Below are 23,951 nucleotides of genomic sequence, written 5' to 3' on the forward strand. Positions count from 1 at the left end.
CTAAACAGAGATCATGGACATGGTGTTGACAAATGTCAGAATGTGCACCAGAATTGAAAAGACCCAACTAAGGCTGGGTTCACACCACGTTTTGTTAAATATGGTTCCCGTATACGGCTGGGAGGAGGGGGGGCGGGGCTTAATCGCAGCGCCCGCACTCAGCCGTATTCGGGAACCGTATTTAATGTATGTCTATGAGCCGACCGGAGTGAACTGCAGCCTCCGGTCGGCTTAGTTTTTGCCTGCGGTCGGGAAACCGCATATGGCCGAAAACTAAGCCGATCGGAGGCTGCGGTTCACTTCGGTCGGCTCATAGACATACATTAAATACGGTTCCTGAATACGGCTGAGAGCGGGCGCCGCAATTAAGCCCCGCCCCCCTCCCAGCCGTATACGGGAACCGTATTTAACAAAACGTGGTGTGAACCCAGCCTAACTCTCCTTTTTACTGAAAAAAAGGGACATGGCCACCAGGAAAAGCGGGAGTGGCCACCAAAAGGGGAGTGTCCCCGACATTTTCACAAAAACCCAACATAATTACTAAGGTTTCCACATAAAATGTGGTGGATTTGAGCTGAGGAAAACCAGACAGTTCAGAGCATGTGTAAAAAAAAAAAAAAAAAAAGGCAAATTGTAGGGAAAAGTGGAAAATGTAGGGAAACCTTCGTAGATACTGTGGGGAAAAAAATTGTAGGGAATTAAAAACCCACAAAGAAACCTACACTCCACTCTTAATAAATGAGGGCCAAATGTGTTGCTAACGAGTATGCGGAACCAGGTGACAATAACACATACTGGCTCAGTAAGTGGTGATGATCATGCGGGAAACTACAAAAAGATGTAATTAATATGCAGTATATTAAAGGATTTTTACAGTGCCATGCAGACTTTGAAATGGAGTTAAGTTTGTATACTGGAATATCAGTGCTCCACTTCAGAGCTCCGTATAACTTGCCTTCATAGGAGCCTATTCCTTCACAATAACCTATTTAGGTGTAAGTACTCTACACAATATCTGAATCTGGGAAAATTGCTCTATTAGTATATACACTATTTAGGACAGCATAGGATATACTTCATACAAAAGGAGCATGTACCAGTTATGGCTTCAAGGTTTTTAATGAAACAAGTATCATGTAAATACGATCTAGACTGTGTATAAATTAATTTTTAATATTGTTCTATATCAGGAGGACTGAACAGAAAGTTCCATGTTTTAGTTATGGAATGCCTGTTCAATAAAATGCAGTTTGAGTGCAGAGTCCATTATGAATAAACAGGTTTGGGACCCAACTCTATCACCACCAATACTATACTGCACATCAAGCTTTCCTTCCACATCATGGAAAGACAGGCTACTAAACAAAGAAGTTGGTCTCTTGTGACAGATCTGATTTAGATGACGTAAGATATGTATATTGTACCTCTTTCAATTGCTCCTTTCGCAATTTATATTCCCTCTTCTGTGACTCCAAGAAGCTGTTCAGTTCTTTCTTTTGTTGTGCCTGGATGTGTTGCTGGAATTTCTTCTCTTCATTAGCCATCAGCTTCAGCTGTAGGAAACACAAAGAGTTCAATTAATTTGTATTCCATCTTTCTATGACCACGGGCATTCTGAAATAGTCTACCAAAATCTATTTTGCTTAACCCCTTAATGACATTGCCTATTATGGCCTTAAAGGAGTAGTCCTGTGAAGAACATTTCTGTGCAGTTACTCCTGGGCTGTTGGCATATAAAACAAACTAGAGACTCACCAGCCATCGCCGCTCCCTTTGCTTCCGCTCAGCCTACCAGGACTGGTCTTCTTCGAGGTGCCAGGACTAACACTGCCACAGAGCCAATTTGCCAGACGGTACAATTACAGTGATATCCAATTTATATACTTTTTTTTTTAAATGGTTTCCTAGCTTTTCACAACAAAATCATTTAAAAATATTTTTTTTCCTTTTTTGTGTAGCCATTTTTTTTTTCAGTGGACAGAGTTGTGTGAGGGCTTTTTGTGGATCGAGCTGTAATTTTTATTGTGACATTTTTGCCATATATGCTACCTTTTTATTCTTTTTACTCAAATTTTTAAAGCTAGGTGACCAAAATTAGAAGATTCTGTCCATTTATTTTTCCGCGTTCACCATTCAGGATAAACAAAACTGTAGTTTGATAGTAAATTGTTATGGATGTGGCAATACATATGTATTTTTTTTGTGCACTTATTTTTACTTTAGTCCCCTTAGGACACTCGAATCTGTACTGTAGTATAACCTTCAGTGTTACAATGACATTCCCTTCACTGTTACACCTGCTTTCACCTAGGAGGCTGAGCTTCACAGGCTACCGTGCCTGACAAGCTTGCTCTTGGAGCCCAGTCGCCAAGGCAACCAACAGAACCCTACAATTGCATTTGAGGGTGTCTGATGGGTGACAGTGAGAGTCCCCTCCCAATGTCAGACCTGTAGATGTGACGGTCTGTGATGCGTATACCAGTCACAGAGCTTTAACTACCTTCCAGCTATGACAAATATAGCAGGAGGGAGTGAAGGCTGTCTTTTAAATATAATCATCAAAAAGTAATATGTGAAAAGGTTCCCCACAAAACAACATTAAAAAGTTGGTCATGCTCCATTAATGAGTGACCTGGAATGAGCCCAGCATGCTCCTTTAGGTTGTTTCCCATTACATTAAAAGGGATTGTGCAATAATGAAAACTTGTCCCTTACCCACACGATAGGTGATGTGTCTAATTGGTGGAGGTCCAGCAGCTGGCACCACAATCAAATGGAAAGAATAGGGAGTCAGAGCTCCTTGCCCAAATGTTTGTGCTGTGACACATATTTATGGGATAGTTGGTGACATTGGACTGCTCAAACTGTTTTAATAAAGAAGCCATCCATTAAAACAGGAACTTGGGTACTTTGTTTTCATGCTAAGTGGGGGTTCCAGCAGTTGAAAGCCTACCCATGAGATACTTGTCTATTTTGGGGTGACAAGTTGCCATTATGTAAAAGAGAAAGAAAAAACAGAGCGCTCCAATGTGAAGGATGATAATCTATGGGGGGCCCCCAGTGTTGGAGAGGACTCACCAGATTTTGTTGTGCTATAGGTAGAGGCACAACACTCATATGCGTATTCTCCTTTCGGAGGTAGTATACGATCCAACGTGGACTGCAGCTTATCCCGCCCAGGCTATGCAGCGTGGGAATATAGGAAATATGGGTTGTCATACCGATTCGGTGCAGGCAAAAAGGGGGATATTTCTCAGCGCTATCCATGAGCCAGGTAAAAGTAATAACTTTTTATTGGTATTAAATACATGTAACGCGTTTCAAGGACGCTCCGTCCTTTTCCTCAGACATTGGAGCGTCCTTGAAACGCATTACATGTATTTAATACCAATAAAAAGTTATTACTTTTGCCTGGCTCGTGGATAGCGCTGAGGAATATCCCCCTTTTTGCCTGCACCGAATCGGTGTGACAACCCGTATTTTCAAGTTGCCATTATGGCACAACTGGGAATTCATAACTGTACTGCAAGCAACATACTCTACCACCAGAAAGTAGCCACTGCCTCACCACAGGAGGCATATTGTAGGTGGACCAACCAATGTAAAACAAACTAATTGCTAGAATGAAGAGGCAGCAGAAAGCGAAAACGCCCATCACTTTGTTTCAGCAATTGGCACAAGGTCCATACAATCAGCTAATATTATGACTGCCCTACCTCTTTATCCATGGCTGCTTGGTGTTTCTTTATAAGTTTTTCCATTTCTGCTGCAAAGTTGTTGCGCTGAGTCTCTAGATCTTTGTCTAGCCTGAGCCGATGCTCATCCATCTCCGCCTTCAGCTTGTTCTCTAGTGCCATGAGTTGCTTTTGATGTTGCCGCCTCATGCGCTTGTAGCCAGACATCTGCTCCCGCAGCTCTGAGTCTTGCTCATGTTCCTGGATTTGCCTCGTCACCTGTAAAGATTTATTTATTGAGTTATATATTTATTATACAATATATAAGTTCTCATTCCAAAAAAAAGTCTACAGAATGTGTATAAGCTTTGCAAATTAGCTTTGCAAATAAAATCTGCAGTACTACTGCTATTTATGAATTTAGTCTGGTAATAGGAGTAAATACAGTACAGTGACCCCCCCCCCCCCCCGACCTACGATGGCCCCGACATACGATCATTTCAACATACGATGGCTTCTCAGAGGCCATCGCATGTTGAAGGCAGCATCAACATACGATGCTTTTGTATGCCGGGGCCATCGCATAAACGGCTATCCGGCAGAGCAGACTGCTTCAGCTGCCGCTGTATAGCAGTTTACGGTGCCCCGTGTGGTCCGCTGATGATCACTTACCTGTCCTCGGGGCTCCAGTGCATCCTCTTCGGGATCCTCTGCATAGTCGGCGCACTCCATCGTTGTCATCACGTCGCTGCGCAAGCTGTCCCCTCATCCAATAGGAGCGGCATGCGTAACGACGTGATGGCGGCGACGGAGAGCGAGGATTCTGGGGAAGCAGAGGCCTTGCCGGAGCGTTGGGGACACCCCGGGGACGTGGAGACAGCGATGGTAGGCAACATCTAGGGCAGCAGTGTCGAGCAGTGACGATCCGGAGCGGCGGGGACACGTGAGTATAACCTCCAATACCAGTGGTCTTCAACCTGCGGACCTCCAGATGTTGCAAAACTACAACACCCAGCATGCCCGGACAGCCAACGGCTGGGTGTTGTAGTTTTGCAACATCTGGAGGTCCGCAGGTTGTAGACCACTGTCCTATACTTTACATTGCACGGATCCCTCAACATACGATGGTTTCAACAAACGATGGTCCATTTGGAACAGATTACCATTGTATGTTGAGGGACCACTGTACTAAAAAGAAGAGAAAGAAAAAGAAAAACTTACCAGCGAGGCAGTGCGTATGGTGGCAAAGTGCTCTCTGTTCCGATAGTGAGATTTGTGGCGAGAAACCTGGGGTGGAGACTGTGGTTCTGATTGCCGCATTCTAGATTCTGATTCCTCTGGGAAATTTTCTTCCTCCTGTTTAAAAAAATATATAAACATTAAGACAAAAAAATTTAAAATACAAAAAAAATTTAAGCCATCACAACTAATAAAAGTATAATGGCCGGTGTCTAAATCATAGGGAAGCTCTGCTTATAGAAAAGAATATCTCAAGTATAGTGCTATATGGCGTTACCACATGGCAGGGAAAAACAAACAAAAACTTACTGGTTTCAAATGAATGACAGAGCTGTTTGACATTACGGTATGATCTCCTTCCATCATGTCCAATTCACTCTTGTCATCTGAGGCATCTGGAAGACTATTCACACTACTACTTTGGCTACTGGCACTAATAGACATACTTGGGATAGACTGATTACTACCGATGCTGTTTACAGTGCCTGTTCTACCAACTCCATGCTCTTGCTCCTAGAAATAAAGAAAAAATGAATGAATCAGAAACAATTTAAAAAGATCCTAGTCCACTTTAATTTGCTCCTAAATAAGCAGAGAAGAATGATCAAGAGAGGTGAGAAAGGAACTGGGGACTGAGCCTCCAGACAAAAATAAAAAATGTAATAAAATTATATTATTTTTATATATGTTCGTGCGGAAGATACATGGAAAATTCCACACAGACATTCTGCCGTGTGAACATAGTCTAAGGATAGGTTCACATGGCAGAATGTCCGACATGTCAATTCTTTCTCCACAGTCGGAATTTCCGCAACAGATGTTCCACCGTGTACACGGTGCAGCAAAATCCTACTGAAAACAATGGGAGTGTGCTGCAACAAAATTTCCAAGCAGAATTTTTCTGCCAGATACCGCTTGGAAATTCTGCCATGTGAATGAGGCCTAGCACTAAGATGAAAGAAACTAAGGGTACATTCACACGAGCAGATCTTCTGCGAGGTTTCGTAGACTGTGTGAACACACAGAGCACAAACGTTCCCCCCTTGTTTACATACACAGTGAAGACCAAATGGATTCAGGATACAGCATTTAAACTGAGCATGTGTGACCACCTATGTAGGTAGTAACCAAGGGCAGCAAGGTAATAAAATAATGCAGGAACATAGGGAATAAGGAAGCATATATCCCGAAAACAGGACATTTTTAGTACTTGCACATTTAAAATAACTTTTGTTTCACATAATGCATCCGTCTAGATCTATTGTGCTAATCTATATCTATCTAATCTCTCTTTGAGTAGCAGCTAAAAAGGTAGGAACTTTTAAAGGAGTACTCCACTGGAAAACAACTGGTGCCAGAAAGTAAAACAGATTTGTAAATTACTTCTATTAAAAAAATCTTAATCCTTCCAGAACTTTTCAGCTGTTGTATGATCCATAGGAAGTTTTTCTTTTTGAATTTCCATTCTGTCTGACCACAGTGCTCTCTGCTGACACCTCTGTCCATTTTATGAACTGTCCAGCATAGGAGCAAATCCCCATAGCAAACCTCTCCTGCTCTGGACAGTTCCTGACATGGACAGAGGTGTCAGCAGAGAGCACTGTGGTCAGACTGAAAAGAAAATTCAAAAAGAAGAGAACTTCCTGTGGACCATACAGCAGCTGATAAGTACTGGAAGGATAAAGATAGAATAGAAGTAATTTACAAATCTGTTTAACTTTCTGGTACCAGTTGATAAAAAAAAAAAAGTTTTTCCAGTGAAGTACCCCTTTAATGACTATTAGTTGCTTTATTTTGCATTCACAGTTCGTAGATAGCCAGCACGGCACTACTTCCCCATTTAGGTATAGAACAGTGATGAAATGGCAGACTTGGACTAGGAATGCTGGAGGTGGTGCTCTGATTGGCAATAGTGCATGAAAACGTAACAAAGAAGCAGGAAAATAATCGGCAACTCACCGCAGCCAGCTGAGTAAATCTTCTTTTATTTCATACTCACAATTGTATTACATGGGAAGAGAGTAGTGGGGGGGGGACACAGGATGGCGACCAAGCTCCATTTCGCACGATGATCGTGCTTCCTCCGGCCATTGGCCGGAGGAAGCACGATCATCGTGCGAAACGGAGCTTGGTCGCCATCCTGTGTCCCCCCCACTACCCTCTTCCCATGTAATACAATTGTGAGTATGAAATAAAAGAAGATTTACTCAGCTGGCTGCGGTGAGTTGCCGATTATTTTCCTGCTTCTTTGTTATTTTGCATTCAGGCAACACTCAACAATTAAAACAAGAAGTGCAAAGATGTCCATAATCATTAAGACATTATGACTTATGCTGCAGAAAAATTAAAACATACATAGCCCCATGTTTCGCTATAGGTAGTCACTCATCTATAACATAACATAAGGAGGATGTTATTAGGGCATATAGCTGTTAAAGAGATAGGTTGCCCTTTTAGCTAGCCAGAAAGCCATCAGAAAGACTTTGACCCCGCTCTGGAGGACTTAAGAGCAATAGTAGTTTACATGTTTATTTATTAATTTCAATGAATGTCAAGTAATACTACATAACCACTGTGGTAGCCACAGAATTTAAGTCCACTGTGGCCATCTGACAGCAAAAGTGGTTGTAAGCACGTAATCATGACATGTATATAGTCTTCTCAAAAGTAGCTAATGGTATAAAAAAAATTAAAATAAAAATAAAAAAAAACAACTTTGAACACTTAAAAGCAACATGTCAGAAATTCTAGGAGCAATAGTAATTACTGCAGCAAAGGGGCAGAAGTCCTCAGCTAAGCACGTTTGGCTTTGCTGGCAGATTCTTGGAAAGGCTAGATTAGGAATATATGCGCCCATAAACTCTATGTGGATATATACACATCTTTGATCTAACCAAGGATCAGCCAAGTAAAGATGAACACAGCCTAAAGTGCAGTGTTCAGCCAATCCATGGTGGAGGTCTCAGGACCTGGACCCCAACGCTTACAAATTCTGACATGTCAGCATGAAAAGGCAGAAGAAGTTTTTTCGAACATTAGTTACCCTTTAAGAACAAAGCAACACCATCAAAGATCATACCTCCTCCTCCTCTTGAGTTTCTACAGCAGGGCCATTGTGGGCCTCCTGGAAAAGCAGCTTCTTCATTTTACGGTACTGTAGGTTATCCAGCTCTCTGACTGCATCCTTTGTCCTCTGGATCAGGTCAATTAACACTGTTTCTGGTCGCTCACGCAAGACAAACATGTGCTGCAATATTATAAAGCATAATAAATCCCTCAAGTTATGACCTAAAATGGGACATTTATGCAACAATACACTGAAAGGTAAACTCCATTAAAACTGCTGGTATTTCAAATGTAATAAAACCTTTACACTATTAAGTAAATCACCCAAATGAGAATCATTGATCTGTCTCAGTTCTGTGCACATATTACATGTAAATCAAAATAAGACTGATACAATTTCTTAAAAGAAACCTGTTACCATAACTGAGGTCACTAAACGTGAGCATGTCTTTATGCAGCTGGGTTACGAGGGGATGCCTACCTGTGTGGGTTAGGGGTGGGAAGCCCATACCCCCCTCTGTCCTATCAACGCTCTCTCTCTGCAGGCAGACTCAGCAGCCTGTAGTAATGGAGCGCCGATAACACATATCAATGCTGTGCTATGGAATTGCATCGTTCAGTGTTTTCAATTAAAAGACTGCATGTAAAAGTCCCCATGCGGAAAGGTCTGAACTTTACAAATATAATGCTAAAAAAAACACCGGGCCAATGGCTTTGACATAAAAAAAAAAACAATGTCCAGAACATTTTAAAAAGTAGTAAAATAAAACAAAAAACTTATTTAAATTGGGTATAGCTGTAATAATTGTCATTTTAACCAAAAAGTAAAAAAGTGCACTGGGCTTCTATTCAAATTTCACCTCTTAAACTTATATTTTTAAAAAAACTTTGGGAAAAATGAAGGATATCATCACAAAAGTACAATTGGTCCCTTAAAATAAATAAATTAATAAATAAAAAGAAAAGCCCTCATGTGAATCATTGGAACAATAAAAAGTAAAAGTTATGGCTATTAAATGGTAGGGAGGAAAAAACAAAAGTTCAAAAATGAAAATTGTCCCGGTCTAAAAATGGTTAACATTGTAACAAACTGGGAATAACCCGTATAGCGGTTTGCCAATTACTAGGACACACTTTAAATAACAAGAAAATTAAGCACTGACCTTAAGCAGCTCATCTGACGTAGGGCGATCTTGAGGGATTTTCTGGAGACATGAATCTACAAAGTTTCTAAAGTAGTCAGACCTACAGTAGGAAAAAGAAAATACACATCTCATATGCAGGTTTTTTCCCCCCAACAAATCATAATTGTAATACTTGAACAGGATTGATAAAAAATCAACTGTACAGGACTTAAACTAGGAGCATTGAAAAGGATAAAGAAAACAAGAATACTTCTCTAAGGACATATGACATTATAACTGTTAGGTAACCATAAGTGTTAAAATACTTAGACATCTGAATTTGCATAGGGAAACAGACATACAAGTTTTACAGTAAAAAATAAATAAATAAATAAATAAATAAATTTAGCTGGTGCCTACGCATAAGCATTGTGCATTATACAAAAGGAATGGAACGAGCTCTGCTGTAAGACTGTATGGGGTAGAGACTAGCAGGTCTATCAGTAGGCAAGTCTTTAAAGGTGCAATGCATGCAAGGTAGTGTAAAATGCAATTCACAAATAAAATTTCACAAGAACAAAAGAGGAAGTACGCTGAGGAGACAAGGAGCAGGCCCAGGAGCTGAGCCCGCACCAGATACAGTGGGGTACTGGCTGCATTTTAAGCCGACACCCATCGGGGCTGGGAATAAAGTAATAATGAGTAAAACAGAACAATGAAATACATTGGTACAGCAGAGATCTGTAAAGAGATTGAATGTCAGCACTTAAAAAAATAGAAAAAAAAGTTTTAATACATAAAAATCCTATTGCCCTGTTGTCTATCATATATATATATATATATATATATATATATATATATATATATATATATATTAGGGATGTAAGAAAAAATCGATTCTCGCGATAATCGCGATTTTTCATTTGCCGATACAGAATCGATTCAAAATATTTTTGAATCGATTCTTTTAGGGATGTGGAATTTTTAATAAAACGCACTTTATCTTACCTGCCAACGAGCCCGCGGAGCTCCGGTACAGTCCGGTACAGGTGTTCGGTCCCCGGGCTGTATTCTTCTTACTTCCTGTTAGTCCGGCACGTCACATGGAGCTTCAGCCTATCACCAGCGGAGGCGGGACATCGCTGCGGCTGGTGATAGGCTGAAGCTCCATGTGACGTGCCGGACTAACAGGAAGTAAGAAGAATACAGCCCGGGGACCGAACACCTGTACCGGACTGTACCGGAGCTCCGCGGGCTCGTTGGCAGGTAAGATAAAGTGCGTTTTATTTTATTTTGCAGCCCGGACGGGATAACATGAGAAAAGTGAGCACCGGAGTACTAGATCGCCGCTGTCAAAGCTGACAGCGGCGTCTATTGGGATCTATGAATGCTCCCAGGTGGGCGATATATCGTGATGTATCGTCACCTAGACGGTATCGCGATATATCGCGATATATCGAATCGCCACACTGGTATCGCGATTCGAATCGAATCGCCAAATTCTTGGCGATTCACACCCCTAATATATATATATATATATATATATATATATATATATATATATATATATATATATATATATATATACACACACACACACACACACATATATACACACACACACATCTATAATAATAATAATAATAATAATAATAATAATGTATGATATATATATGAGGGGAAAAAAAAAAATCGGAATAAAAAAAGCTGCATTATTAATCCTAAATAGCAAACGGCACAAAATAACATAAAAACAAATTCCAAAAATGCTTTTTATTGGTCACTTGACCTTCAAAAAAAGATGTAGTAAAATGTGATCAAAAAGTTGTGCATACCCCAAAAAGATACCAATAACTAACTACATCTCACCTCACAAATAACAAGCCCTCAGAAAGCTCCATACAAGGAGAAGGGGGGGGGGGGGGGGGGGAAGTTACAGAAGAAGTCATGCAATACATTTTTGGTTTTAAAAGTAAAAATATTAAAAAAAAAAAAAAACACAACTATAAATGTGACTGTACTGGCCTACAGATTAAAGCATTACTGTCATTTAAATAAACTTTCGACAGGTCTTATTACAGACATAGAAAAATGTATCAGTCTTGGTCTCAGTGCTTTGATTATTTGACACAGGCAGGGGGAATCATGGTGCTACGGGACTCAGCGCTAAATGCTTGAGAAGGCTGCATGGTCTATAACCCCTTGATGCAGCAATTTTTTATTTGAGTTTTTTTTCCCTCCTGGCCTTTAATGGCTGTATGTCTTTTAATTATCCCCCTACAAGGCCTTAAGGGTTGTGGTATGTGGGACCAACTGTACTTTATAATGAGAAGCAAAGCAAAAAAATTTTTACATTTGTGTGGCAAAACTGGAAAAAAAAAAAAATTAATTAAAACCTCAATTTTGCAACTTTTGGGTGGTCTTGTTTCTACGCATTGTTAAAAAGGACATGCTAACTTTATACTACAGGTCAAAATGGTTACAATACCCGCTTTATATAGGTTTTATTTTACAGGTTTAAAAAAAATTATTTTTTAACAAATATCAAGACTTGTGCAGAGGAAAAGTTCACTAGCTGTTCCACAGCATTAAAGGGGTACTCCGCCCCTAGACATCTAATCCCCTATCCAAAGGATAAGGGATAAGATGTCAGATCACCACGGTCCCGCTGCTGGGGACCCCGGGGATCGCTACTGCAGCAGGGCTTATTTTTTGCACCGTGATCTGTAGTTTTTATCAGTTTCTTTTAGTTTTGATGGAACTTTTTAATCAACTTTTATTCATTTTTTTTTCTGGTATATAAAGTGACCAAAAATCTGCAATCCTCGTATTTGGTATATCGGTTTCATTAATGTTATAATTTAATAATAGTTCAGACATTTACGGACATTTAAACATTCTAAATATGTTTGTTTATTTTTGTTAACATTATTTTATATAAAAAAAATGGGGAAAAAAAAGAGGGGTGATTTAACCTTTTATTAGGGGAGGGGCTTATTAACATTTTCTTTTAAGTGTTTTTTTTTTTTTTTTCTTCACAATTTTTTAGACCCCATAGGGCAGGGTTTCATGCTGGGAGTTGTAGTTTTGCAACAGCTGGAGGCACACTGTTAGGAAAAAAACTATCATGGGGTCTATTGCTTGCAATCTTGTGATCGCAAACACTGATCAATGCTGTGCCATAGGCTATTGTACTTGCTACTTTTCGTATTATATTTATTTCACTGTTGTATGTGTGTTCATTTCATGGCATTGCTGAGAATTATTGCTCATTTATGTGATTCATTGAGGTGAGGAGGTATGTCCCCAGTACATGTGTACCGATTTGGTTGTTCACCTACATTTTTTTTTTATAAATAGCCCTCTTCTGACCCCTATAAAACTGTATTAATTTTTTGTATATGGGACTGTTTGAGGACACATTTTTTGCACTGTGATCAGTAGCTTTTATGTGATTTTTTTATCGCTTTTTATAAATTTTTCTCTGATATATGAAGTGATGAAAGATCAGCAATTCTGGACCATGTGGTAATATCAAATATGTTTATATTTGTCTACATTATTTTATTTGAAAAATGGGAAAATAGGGTAGGACTACTAGGGGAGGGGCTTATTCACATTAAGTAACTTTTTCCCCACTACTTTCTTGCCCATAGAGGACTATTACATGCAATCTTTCAATTGCAAACACTGTTCAATGCTATGCCATAGCATAGCATTAATCAGCATTAATAGTGCTCTGCTTATAAATATCTGCCTGTGTATAAAGAGTGCCAATCTGACAGCAATGTCCAGCCTTAGAAGTAAGTTCTGGCTGTATATAGCCTGGGTATGAATTACACTCAGCTTGTGAGCGTGCTTCATACACTCAAAGACCAGGGCCCTGTGTTGTTAAAGGGGTACTCCAGTGGAAAACAATAATATATATATTTTTTTAAATCAACTGGGGCTAGAAAGTTAAAAAGCAGATTTGTAAATTACTTCTATAAAAAAATCTTAATCCTTCTAGTACTTATTAGCTGCTGTATACTACAGAGTAAATTATTTTCTTTTGGGATTTCTTCCAGCACTTAGCTGCTGTATGCTCCCCAGGAAGTCCTTTTCTTTCTGACCACAGTGCTCTCTGCTGACACCTCTGTCCATATCAGGAACTGTCCATAGAAGGAGAGGTTTGCTATAGGGATTTGTTCCTGCTCTGGACAGTTCCTGACATGGACAGAGGTGTCAGCAGAGAGCACTATGGTCAGACAGAAAAGAAATCCAAATAGAAAAGAACTTCATGTGTAGTATACAGCAGCTGATAAGTACTGGAAGGATTAAGATTTTTTTTTTTAATAGAAGTAATTTGCAAATCTGTTTAACTTTCTGGTACCAGTTGATAAAGCACAACACAAAAAAAAAATTATATATTATATATATATATATATATATATATATATATATATATATATATATATATATATATACACACACACACACACACACACACACACATATACACACATACATAATAATAATGTTTTCCACTGGAGTACCCTTTTAGGGTCTATTCCCACGTACAGTATTCTGCGCAGATTTGATGCACAGGATTTCAAGCTGTGTTCAGTTTACATTGAAATCTGCAGCAGAAAATCCTGCCCATCAAATCTGCACAGAATACTGTACATGTGAATAGACCATTAAGGGGATCCTGTGGAGCCTGTCTACTGTGCAAGTTAAATTGGGTGCCAAGGTAGGAAGTGAAGAGAGATTTAAAATGCTCATTTAAATGACAGTAAACCTTAAAGTTAATATGTCAGTGAATGTCATAAAAAGTTACCCAAAAATGGCAATTGCATTACACCCCACAAATAATTTCTCAAAGAAAAAAGTACAACTTTTTAAAACAAAAAAGCCATCATACAACTCTGTTCAAAATAAAATAAAATGATTGCTGTTTAAGAGGAGAGGATGAAAAAAAATAAAAAAATAAAGAGTAAACACTCAATGAATGGCTGGCCGGCTAAGCATGAACCCAGAACAGCAGTGATGGAGATGGAAGAGATGACTATGGATTATTATATTTTTTTTTTTTCTCAAAAGGCTTTATTTAAATTTTTGCAACAAACAATTAACAAACAAAGAGCAAAGTCAGCCACAACAGCCGCTCACCCCAACAATAGAAACACATATCAGGAGGAACATACAAAAGGAGAAAATGACACTGTAGAACAAAGCTATAGTCCAAATTAGTCCACATTACAGGGAGCCGGGGCCCTAATTCCAAGCTTCACGAAAGCAGAGAAGATGCTACTGCAGCCAATGAGTATAACAATAACTCCTAAACACACAACATACAGGACAAGCAAAAACTTCCTGCGCTACATCCTGGTGCCCAGGAGTAACTCTACGTAAAAAAATTCAGGTGTCACGCAGAGGGACTGGAACTGCGCCGACACTGCATCCCGCAAGAGGACATAATGAAAAAAAGACCTGGGAACATGAAATTGTGAATTGCATTTCAGCAAACATGATCTTCCCCAAACAGATGTACCACAAATTTAACCCCATGACGACCATGGATTATCTTTAAGGCACCTTGACCCTTCTATCAGTTGGCATGTGGTATGTATATAAAAGACAAACATGAAACCATATTCTTCTGACATTACATTAGTATCCTGACACTTCCAGGAAAAGGATTGGCTTGTTGGCAGCATACCCATCATAGTTTAATGGAGACTGCTTTACTGAGCATTGGTTGCTAGGCGGGGACCACTGACAAAACCAAGAAAAATAAAATGCCACGCATGCTCTTTGACTGAGGTTGTATGGAAGGTATCATATGTTCAGCCTAATTCTGGGTCTTGCCAGACTGAAATACAGAACTGTACAATTTATAGCAGAGGACTTTGGGTAGGACTTGTCAGGAGAAGGAGATGTACTTGTGTCTGTTTGCAGAGTGACATTTTGGCCACACACTTTCTGCTACTACCCAAGTGCATATTACTTTTTGTTTGTGACATTTATATTTATTATTTGGCTTATAGGAGAGCTGACTTGTATCCTCAGTTCACAAGGCTTTATAATTTGCCTTCTATTTATTATAGGAAAAATTACACTTCATCAAAAAGAAATCACCAGTTTTGGAAAAATGAAACCCATCTGGTATTGGTGAATAAAATAAATTATAGTGTAATGAACAATGGGGGAAATTTATCAAAACTGTGCAGAGGAAAAGTTGTCCGGTTGCCCACAGCAACCAATCAGATCGCTTGTTTCATTTTTCACAGGCCTTCCTAAAAATCAAAGAAGCGAGCTGATTGGTTGCTATGGGCAATTGGGCAAGTTTTCCTCTGCACAGGTTTTGATTAGAGATGAGCGAACTTCCAGTAATTCGATTCGTCACGAACTTCTCGGCTCAGCAGTTGCTGACTTTATCCTGCATAAATGAGTTCAGCTTTCAGGTGCTCCGGTGGGCTGGAAAAGGTGGATACAGTCCTAGTAGAGACTCTCCAGCCCACCGGAGCACCTGAAAGCTGAACTAATTTATGCAGGATAAAGTCAGCAACTGCGGAGCCGAGAAGTTCCTGACGAATCGAATTACTGGAAGTTCGCTCATCTCTAGTTTTGATAAATCTCCCCCACTATCTTTAGTATCTTGACAGGAAATATGCAAATTAGCTATTTGGTGCATTGGGGTGTAACTATCTCTACAAGGACAGCAACACCTGCCCGAACCCATCCCTTCCTATAGTCTTGCCGGACCTAAAAAGAAGGGGTACGAGAAGGGGTATTGTGTAATGAAGTCTTTAGTAATCTTTATGCTTGGTGCACTTAGGGCGTGACTGTATTTCTAGGAGCAGTACTAACAGAAATACAGTCACGCCCTAAGTGCACCAAGCATAAAGATTACTAAAGACTTCATTACACAATAACGCCCTCTATTTAGCAATACCAGAGGTTTAATTTTGCCATAACTGGTAATAGGTCTGGTTATTTGCAGTATTTTCTCTGTAAAAGAGCGTCTAAGTCATTTGATTTTCCATAAAGTAAACAATGGGACAGATGAGCAAGTAACATTATGACGGTCACATGTAATACTCACCATTCACTAGACTGAAGTGTGGGAGAGTCATTCTGCGCTATGTGGTATAAGGCACTCATTGCATTCATGTTAAACAAAGGAGGTTTCCTCTCAGCTGTGAAGAACAAACATCAACTGATAAATTCTGAAGAGCCCATTACCGGTCTTCCCACAATTATAATCAATGCCTTTATTTTATTTCCTTTTATAACCGAGTGAGGGAAAGGTCAGACGAATTGTGTCATGGCATGTGATAGCTCTTATGACAAAACAATAATCATAGAACTACCTAAAAGAAAAATTATTTTAACTAAACGTCTTATGTCCATGTCCAGATTTAGTTTTCCATTTAGATGAGCAGAGCTAGGTGTCTGGCAGCTGCTTTTCCTCCACTCCCAAAAGAAACACCAAGAAGAATTAAATATACAATCTGACATAGCAATGCAACAATGTATGTTTATATTAGGGATTGACCGATATAGATTTTTTAGGGCCGATACCGATACTCTGTGGACTTTAAGGCCGATAACTAGAGATGAGCAAACTTACAGTAAATTCGATTCGTCACAAACTTCTCGGCTCGGCAGTTGATTACTTTTCCTGCATAACTGAGTTCAGCTTTCCGGTGCTCCGGTGGGCTGGAAAAGGTGGATACAGTCCTAGGAAAGAGTCTCCTAGGACTGTATCCACCTTTTCCAGCCCACGGGAGCAACTGAAAGCTGAACTAATTAATGCAGGATAAGTCATCAACTGCCGAGCCGAGAAGTTCGTGACGAATCGAATTTACTGTAAGTTCGCTTATCTCTACCGATAACTTATACCGGAATATCGGTATAAGTTATCGGCTATTTCAGCACACACCCCTGACCCTGCTTCTCTCCACCGGCCGGTCCTTAGTCCAACCACCGCCCTACCCAGAGACCGCCGCTGCCCCATTGCCTCCCCCCCATCCCCGGTTTTAAGATTACCTGTTCCCGGGGCCCATGCTACTTCTGGGTCCAGCGGCGTCCTGAGCTGTCGCTGTGCGCACTGATGGTGATGTCGCGTTGAGGACGGCTCTCGTCACTGTGCACGGCAGCGCACTGTGTAACGCAGGACGCAGCAGGAGCCAGAAGTAACGTGGACCCCAGGAACAGGTAATTATAAAACCGGGGATGGGGGAGGCAATGGGGCAGCGGCAATGGTCTCTGCCGGGGCGGTGCAGTGTGGGGTGGTGCGTCGCATTATTGGATTATCGGCAAGCTAATTGCCGATACCGATTACATCCAAAATCGTGATTATCGGCCAATAATATCAGCCAAACCGATAATCGGTCGATCCCTAGTTTATATACCGTAATACTAACAGAGGTGACTTACTAAACTGCATCCAACAACTACCAATTTTATTAAGGGCCATTAAAGATTTACCTAATTCAATACAAGTGATCCCGAGAGACCAAACATCCACTTTTCCATCATACTGTCCTTCATCCATGGCTAAGATAACTTCTGGGGCCATCCTAAAAAACAAAGGGATAACCAAAAAAATAATTAAGAGTGCATGGTAAGAATATATTGGGCAGAAGCCATTACAAACCTGTACACCCAAAAGATGGCAAAAAATGAACACCACATTGGTACAATCATTGCAAGTTGTTCCACACATTGTCTTTGATGTGTCTATTATTATTATCTGTTGACCATATCGCAGGAGTTTATCATTTATGCTGTTTTCTCAAATCTGTTTCTGGGCACATTAAACGCTGAAGAAACATAACTATTAAACTAAAAACTATATAATTACACTACATTTAACAACACTCTAACCCAGTGTTTTCCAACCAGGGTGCCTCCAGCTGTTGCAAAACTACAACTCCCAGCATGCCCGGACAGCCAAGGCTGTCCGGGCATGCTGGGAGTTGTAGTTTTGCAACAGCTGGAGGCACCCTGGTTGGGAAACACTGCTCTAACCAAACTATAAGATGATACAGTTGCTAATAAATATAATCTAACTTATAATATCTCACTAGAATTGTCATTATCCACTGAAAACTAACTGTGCAGTATTAAGCTATTACTAACACCACAATCCCTGAACTTGTAGATATTTGGGATTCTAACATAGCTGTTTCTATGGCAACACAAAGTCTTCATGCAGCATTTTAGCACAACAAAAGCTTTTACATAAGCTTTATCAATCCCTTACCAATATGGTGTCCCCACAAATGAATTGGCGGGAGAGGCTATTGAAGCAGACCCAAAGTCCGCAAGTTTCACCTGGCCTGGTTCTGTGAGAAGGATGTTGCCTGCCTTTATATCTCTATGAAAAATAAATAAGAAAACCAATGTTACCATTTATAAACAGAATCCTAATACTATACTTCAACACCAGGTAAGCTGCATTCACACCACGTTTTCGCAATACAGTTCCCGTATGAGGTTTTTGATAAAAACTGATTATTTAAAACCGGACTAAACTGTATCAAAACATGTGTACAAATTTTAACCCGTATCCGGTTTGAAAAAATTATGTCCGGTTGCATCCGTTTTTTTTTTTGAAAGAAAAAAACGTATATGTTTTAAAATTTGCATTCCATTATGAATAAAGTTTCACTTGTTAGATTGAAATTCCAAGAAAAAAAACTGTGCAAAGTCAAAAACCGTACAGTGCAAACCGCATGGAACCGTAGGCACATACAGTTCTCTATGGTTACCATTGACAAACATGTAAAAAAAAAACGTATATGGTTTTGGATACGGGGGAAAAAAAAAAAAAAAAAACTGCTACGGTTTTGGGTATGGGGAAAAAATGGACAAAACCGTACAAGATGCAAAACGGAAGCAATGGAGAGTCCATGCATACGGTTTTCAATACAGTTCTGTACGGTTTTCAAATTGAAAATGTATATGGGAACTGTATTGCAAAAACGTTGTGGGAATGCACCCGTATCTGCCACAGTTCTTGTGTTTGGTCCAGGCCTGTTTTTCCCAACCAGTGTGCCTCCAGCTGTTGCAAAACTACAACTTCCAGCATGCCTGGACAGCCAAAGGCTATATGGACATGCTGGGAGTTGTAGTTTTGCTAAGGCTTGAGGAAAACTGGTTGGGAAACACAGGCCCATTGGAATATTCCTATACAAGGCCTGAGGAAGGGATTTATACCCCAACATTGATACATTATATGACAGAGTTAAAATTTGGTAGTATAACATAACTCTTCGAAAAATACGGTAGTTTCTTTTTAGTCCTATAGGACGCACCGGCGTGTAAGACGCACCCAATTTATAGGTGCAAAATCTAAAAAAAATAAAGATTTTGAACCCAATAGTGGTCTTCAACCTGCGGACCTCCAGATGTTGCAAAACTACAACTCCCAGTATGCCCGGACAGCCGTTGGCTGTCCGGGCATGCTGGGAGTTGTAGTTTTGCAACATCTGGAGGTCCGCAGATTGAAGACCACTGCATAGGAGGTAATACTCACGTGTCCCCGCCGCTCCGGACTCGTCACCGCTGCCCTGGATGTCGCTCTATCGCTGTCGTTGTGTCCCCGTTGCTCCGGAACATCTCTGCTGCCGGATGGGTATCCTTGCTCTCCGTCGCCGCCATCACGTCGTTACGCACGCCGACGCACGTACACGACGACGTGATGACGAGGAAGGAGAGCGCCGGCCATACAGGGGATCCCTGAACGGAGAAGACACAGAGGAGGCAGGTAAGGTCCCTCCCGGTGTCCTGTAAGCACTAACCCGGCTATTCAGTCGGGCTGTTCGGGACTGCCGCGGTGAAATCGCGGCGGTCCCGAACAGCCCGAATGAACAGCCGGGTTAGTGTCACTTTCCCTTCAGACTCGGCGGTCAGCGTTGATCGCCGCGTCTGAAGGGTTAATACAGGGTATCACCGCGATCGGTGGTGTCCTGTATAAGCCGCGGGTCCCGGCCGTTGATGGCCGCAGGGACCGCCGCAATAGGGGTGTATCCGCCGTATAAGACGCACCGACTCTTTCCCCCCAGTTTTGGGGAAGAAAAAGTGCGTCTTATACGGCGAAAAATCCGGCATGTCTACAGTGCTGTTCCTTCTTGTTTTTGCTGTAGTTATACTGTAGTTATGCTTTAAGCTAGGGCTGCACAGTGATTTTAGCCACAGAGGTCACGTGGCCAAAGAGCACTGCGTCATGCTGCAGTGCAGAAAATGGAAATTAAAATGGTCATATTGTGGATATTTGGCAACTTTCAGACTGCAGCAACCTGCATGCCGCAAAGCAACTCCATTCACCTTTTTGCTGTGATGAAAGCAACTTTATACATCAGTTGTGGCCATAGGTGCAGCGTATCCTTCGCATATAAAGTCCAGATTGTATCAGCAGGAAGTGCAGGTTATTACAAGGGGATATTGATGTATTTGGTTATTTTTATTCTACAGAAATTATCCAACAGCAGCACTTTGCAAAATTCAGGACATACTGTTCTACTTTGTCTTTTTAGTAGTGGAACCACAAGTTTTAGTCCTGTAACCAGTACTCACATATCTAACAAACATTAACCCCTTAAGGACCAGGCCAATTTTATTGTTGCGTTTTCGTTTTTTTCTCCAGACCCATATAAGGGCTTTTTTTGCGTGATCAATTGTAATTTGTAATGAAACCTAATTTTGCCATTAAATGTACGGTGAACCCCCAAACTTTTTTTTTGTTTGTTTTTTTTAGGGAGGAAATTTAAATGAAAACCACAATTTTGTACATTTTGGAGGGTTTGGTTTTCATACTGTACACTTTACGGTAAAAATGACATGTGTTCTTTATTCTGTGGGTCAATACGATTAAAATGATACCCATAGCTAGATACTTTTATATTTTTGTACTGCTTAAAATCTAAAACTTTTTGTACAAAATCAGTAATCTAAAATCGCCCTATTTTGACCACCTAGAATTTTTTCATTTTTCCATATAGGGCGGTATGAGGGCTAATTTTTTGCGCCGTTATCTGTACTTTTTATTGATACCACATTTACATATATATAAACCTTTTAGATCATTTTTTATAAATTTTTTGGGGAATAAAATGTGCCTAAAAAGCAGCATTTTTGGACTTTACGCTGTTCCCCGTATGGGATCATTAACATTATATTTTGATAGTTCGGACATTTAGGCACACGGCGATACCAAATAGGTTTCTATAAAAAAAATATTTTATGCTTTTTGGGGGTAAAATTGGAAAAACAGATAATTTTCATTTTTATTGGGGGAGGGGACGTTTCACTTTCTTTTACTTTTTATTTTTACATCTTTCAACATCAGTATACATCAGTATTATTGGTCATCTTCTGCTCGATCTCACACCAGAGCAGGAGACGGACGGAGGCAGGTGAGGGGGCCTCCGCCCGCCATTACAGATGATCGGATCCCCGCGGCAGCATTGTGGGCGGTCCGATCATCCATTTTAACATGCGCACTGCCGCAGATGCCGGGATCTGTACTGATCATAGCATCTTAGGGGTTAATGGAGGACATCGACACGATCGCGGATGTCTGCCATTACCGGCGGGTCCCCGGCTGCTGCTAGCAGCCAGAACATAACGTGTATGACGCAAGCACCGATCCGATGCTCTCCGTCATACACAGGACGAAAAAGTATGTCCTGGTGCGCCAAATACCGTTGCACCAGGACGGACCATCACGTCCGTGATCATTAAGGGGTTAAAGTATCTAATTAAATCTTCGTAGTCTGAGACTTGCCCAAGTCTTAGCGATCAGGATACAGATTTGCCAGATGTCCCATATACAGATATTCTTCCTTTAAAGCATTTTTATTCAGTAGTTATCCTATTAAAATATACAAAACCAAAGTGGACAGGACACCTCTGTGGCATTCGATTGGTTAAGGCCCCTTTCACACTACAGGTATCATCCTGCTTTTTTACTGCCGTTATTTTACAATAACTGAAATAACTGGTAATAACGGACGATAAGTGATGACCATCATCCGTTATTGTTAATGTTTTTTTTTTTCTTAAAAAACCTGATGTTCATCCGTTATTACCAGTTACATCCGTTATTTTTTATTTAGGTTTATTTAGGTTTTTAACCCTTTTTTTTAAAGCTGTACTGAGCATGCTCAGTACAAGAAACGGATGTAAGAAAAAAAAAAAAAAAAAAAAAAACTGACAATGACTGATAGCTGATTTTTTTTTGAACATCCAGTTCCCATAGACTTCAATGTTGAATTTTAACATCCTTTTTTTACCATTTTTTTTTTTTTTTGCTGGACAAAAAAGGAGTGCATGCACAGTCTTTTGTGCTGGCAAAAATTACTGACATTAGTAAAAACGGACATGCCTGATGCAAAAGGATGTTCAAAAAAGCCCATTGACATGAATGGGACTTTTTGCCGGGAGTAATAACGGAGGTTTTTTACAGGATGATACCTTTAGTGTGAAAGGGGCCTAAGTCAGTACTTTCCTTATATCAAGACCAGGAAGTGCTGCACAGTATGACCAGGCTCCATCAGCATGGTGAATGGGATTCGGATTCAGACATGTAAGTACGTGTTTTATTTAAAAAAAAATTTGAAAAAATTAAAAACAAGTATTCCAAGGACAAGCCCAAGATGGAGAATACACATTAACAGTGTATTTTGTATTTTGTTTTTTTCTCATTTAATTCAAATTAAATGATATTAACCCCTTAGGGACCAAGCCTATTTTCACTTAAGGACCAGAGTGTTTTTTGCACATATGACCACTGTCACTTTAAGCATTAATATCTCTGGGATGCTTTTACTTATAAAAGTGATTCCGAGACCGTTTTTTCGTGACATATTCTACTTTAACATAGTGGTAAATTTTCGTCGATACCTGCATCATTTCTTGGTAAAAAATTTAAAAATGTCATGAAAAAACTGAAAATTTAGCATTTTTCTAACTTTGAAGCTCTCTGCTTGTAAGGAAAATAGACATTCCAAATAAATTATATATTGATCCACATATACAATATGTCTACTTTATGTTTGCATCATAAAGTTGACATGTTTTTACTTTTGTAAGACATTAGAGGGCTTCAAAGTTCAGCAACAATTTTCCCAAAATTTTCAAAATCTGAATTTTTCACAGACCAGTTGAGTTTTGAAGTAGATTTGAAGGGCCTTCATATTAGAAATACCCCATAAATGACCCCATTATAAAAACTGCACCCCTCAAAGTATAAAAAATGACATTCAGTCAGCATTTTAACCCTTTAGGTGTTTCACAGGAATAGCAGCAAAGTGAAGGAGAAAATCCATAATCTGCATTTTTTACCCTCGCATGTTCTTGTGAATTTTTTACAAGGGGTAAAAGGAGAGACATCACCCTAACATTTGTAACCCAATTTCTCTTGAGTAAGGAAATACCTCATATGTGGATGTAAACACGTGGCATACTATTTTGGAAACTACACCCCTCAAGGAACATAACAAGGGGTACAGTGAGCCTTAACAGATGTTTGACGACTTTTTGTTAAAGTCGGATGTGTAAATTAAAAAAAAAATTTCATTAAAATGCAGTTTTTTCCCCCCAAACTTACCATTTTTACAAGAGGTAATAGAAGAGAAAATGCCCCCCAAATTTGTAACCCCATTTCTTCTGAGTATGGAAATACCCCATGTGGGTATGTAAAGTGCTCTGCGGGCGCACTTCAATCCTCAAAAGAGAAGGAGCGTCATTGGGTTTTTGGAGAGAGAATTTGCTTGGAATGGAAGTCGGGGGCCAAGAGCATTTACAAAGCCCCTGTGGTGCCAGAACAATGTGACCCCCATGTGTGACCCTATTT

The 23,951-nt window shown here is 40.1% G+C and overlaps 1 protein-coding gene across 6 annotated transcripts in view; it reads right to left on the reverse strand.

The window, feature by feature from the left end:
* TAOK1 (TAO kinase 1) overlaps positions 1–23,951 on the reverse strand; it is a 122,662-nt gene that overhangs the window by 9,075 nt on the left and 89,636 nt on the right. For all 6 annotated transcript variants that reach the window (XM_056559022.1, XM_056559020.1, XM_056559019.1 and 3 more), the window contains exons 8-16: positions 18,357–18,470; positions 17,579–17,670; positions 16,191–16,284; positions 9,143–9,224; positions 7,993–8,160; positions 5,223–5,426; positions 4,896–5,030; positions 3,717–3,953; positions 1,425–1,553 (exon numbers count right to left, since the gene is read on the reverse strand). In XM_056559022.1, coding sequence (XP_056414997.1) covers positions 1,425–1,553; positions 3,717–3,953; positions 4,896–5,030; positions 5,223–5,426; positions 7,993–8,160; positions 9,143–9,224; positions 16,191–16,284; positions 17,579–17,670; positions 18,357–18,470 — 1,255 coding nt within the window. The remainder of the gene's footprint in view (positions 1–1,424; positions 1,554–3,716; positions 3,954–4,895; positions 5,031–5,222; positions 5,427–7,992; positions 8,161–9,142; positions 9,225–16,190; positions 16,285–17,578; positions 17,671–18,356; positions 18,471–23,951) is intronic.

The sequence above is a fragment of the Hyla sarda genome, chromosome 2 (genome assembly GCF_029499605.1).
Source record: "Hyla sarda isolate aHylSar1 chromosome 2, aHylSar1.hap1, whole genome shotgun sequence".
Lineage (NCBI taxonomy): Eukaryota > Metazoa > Chordata > Amphibia > Anura > Hylidae > Hyla > Hyla sarda.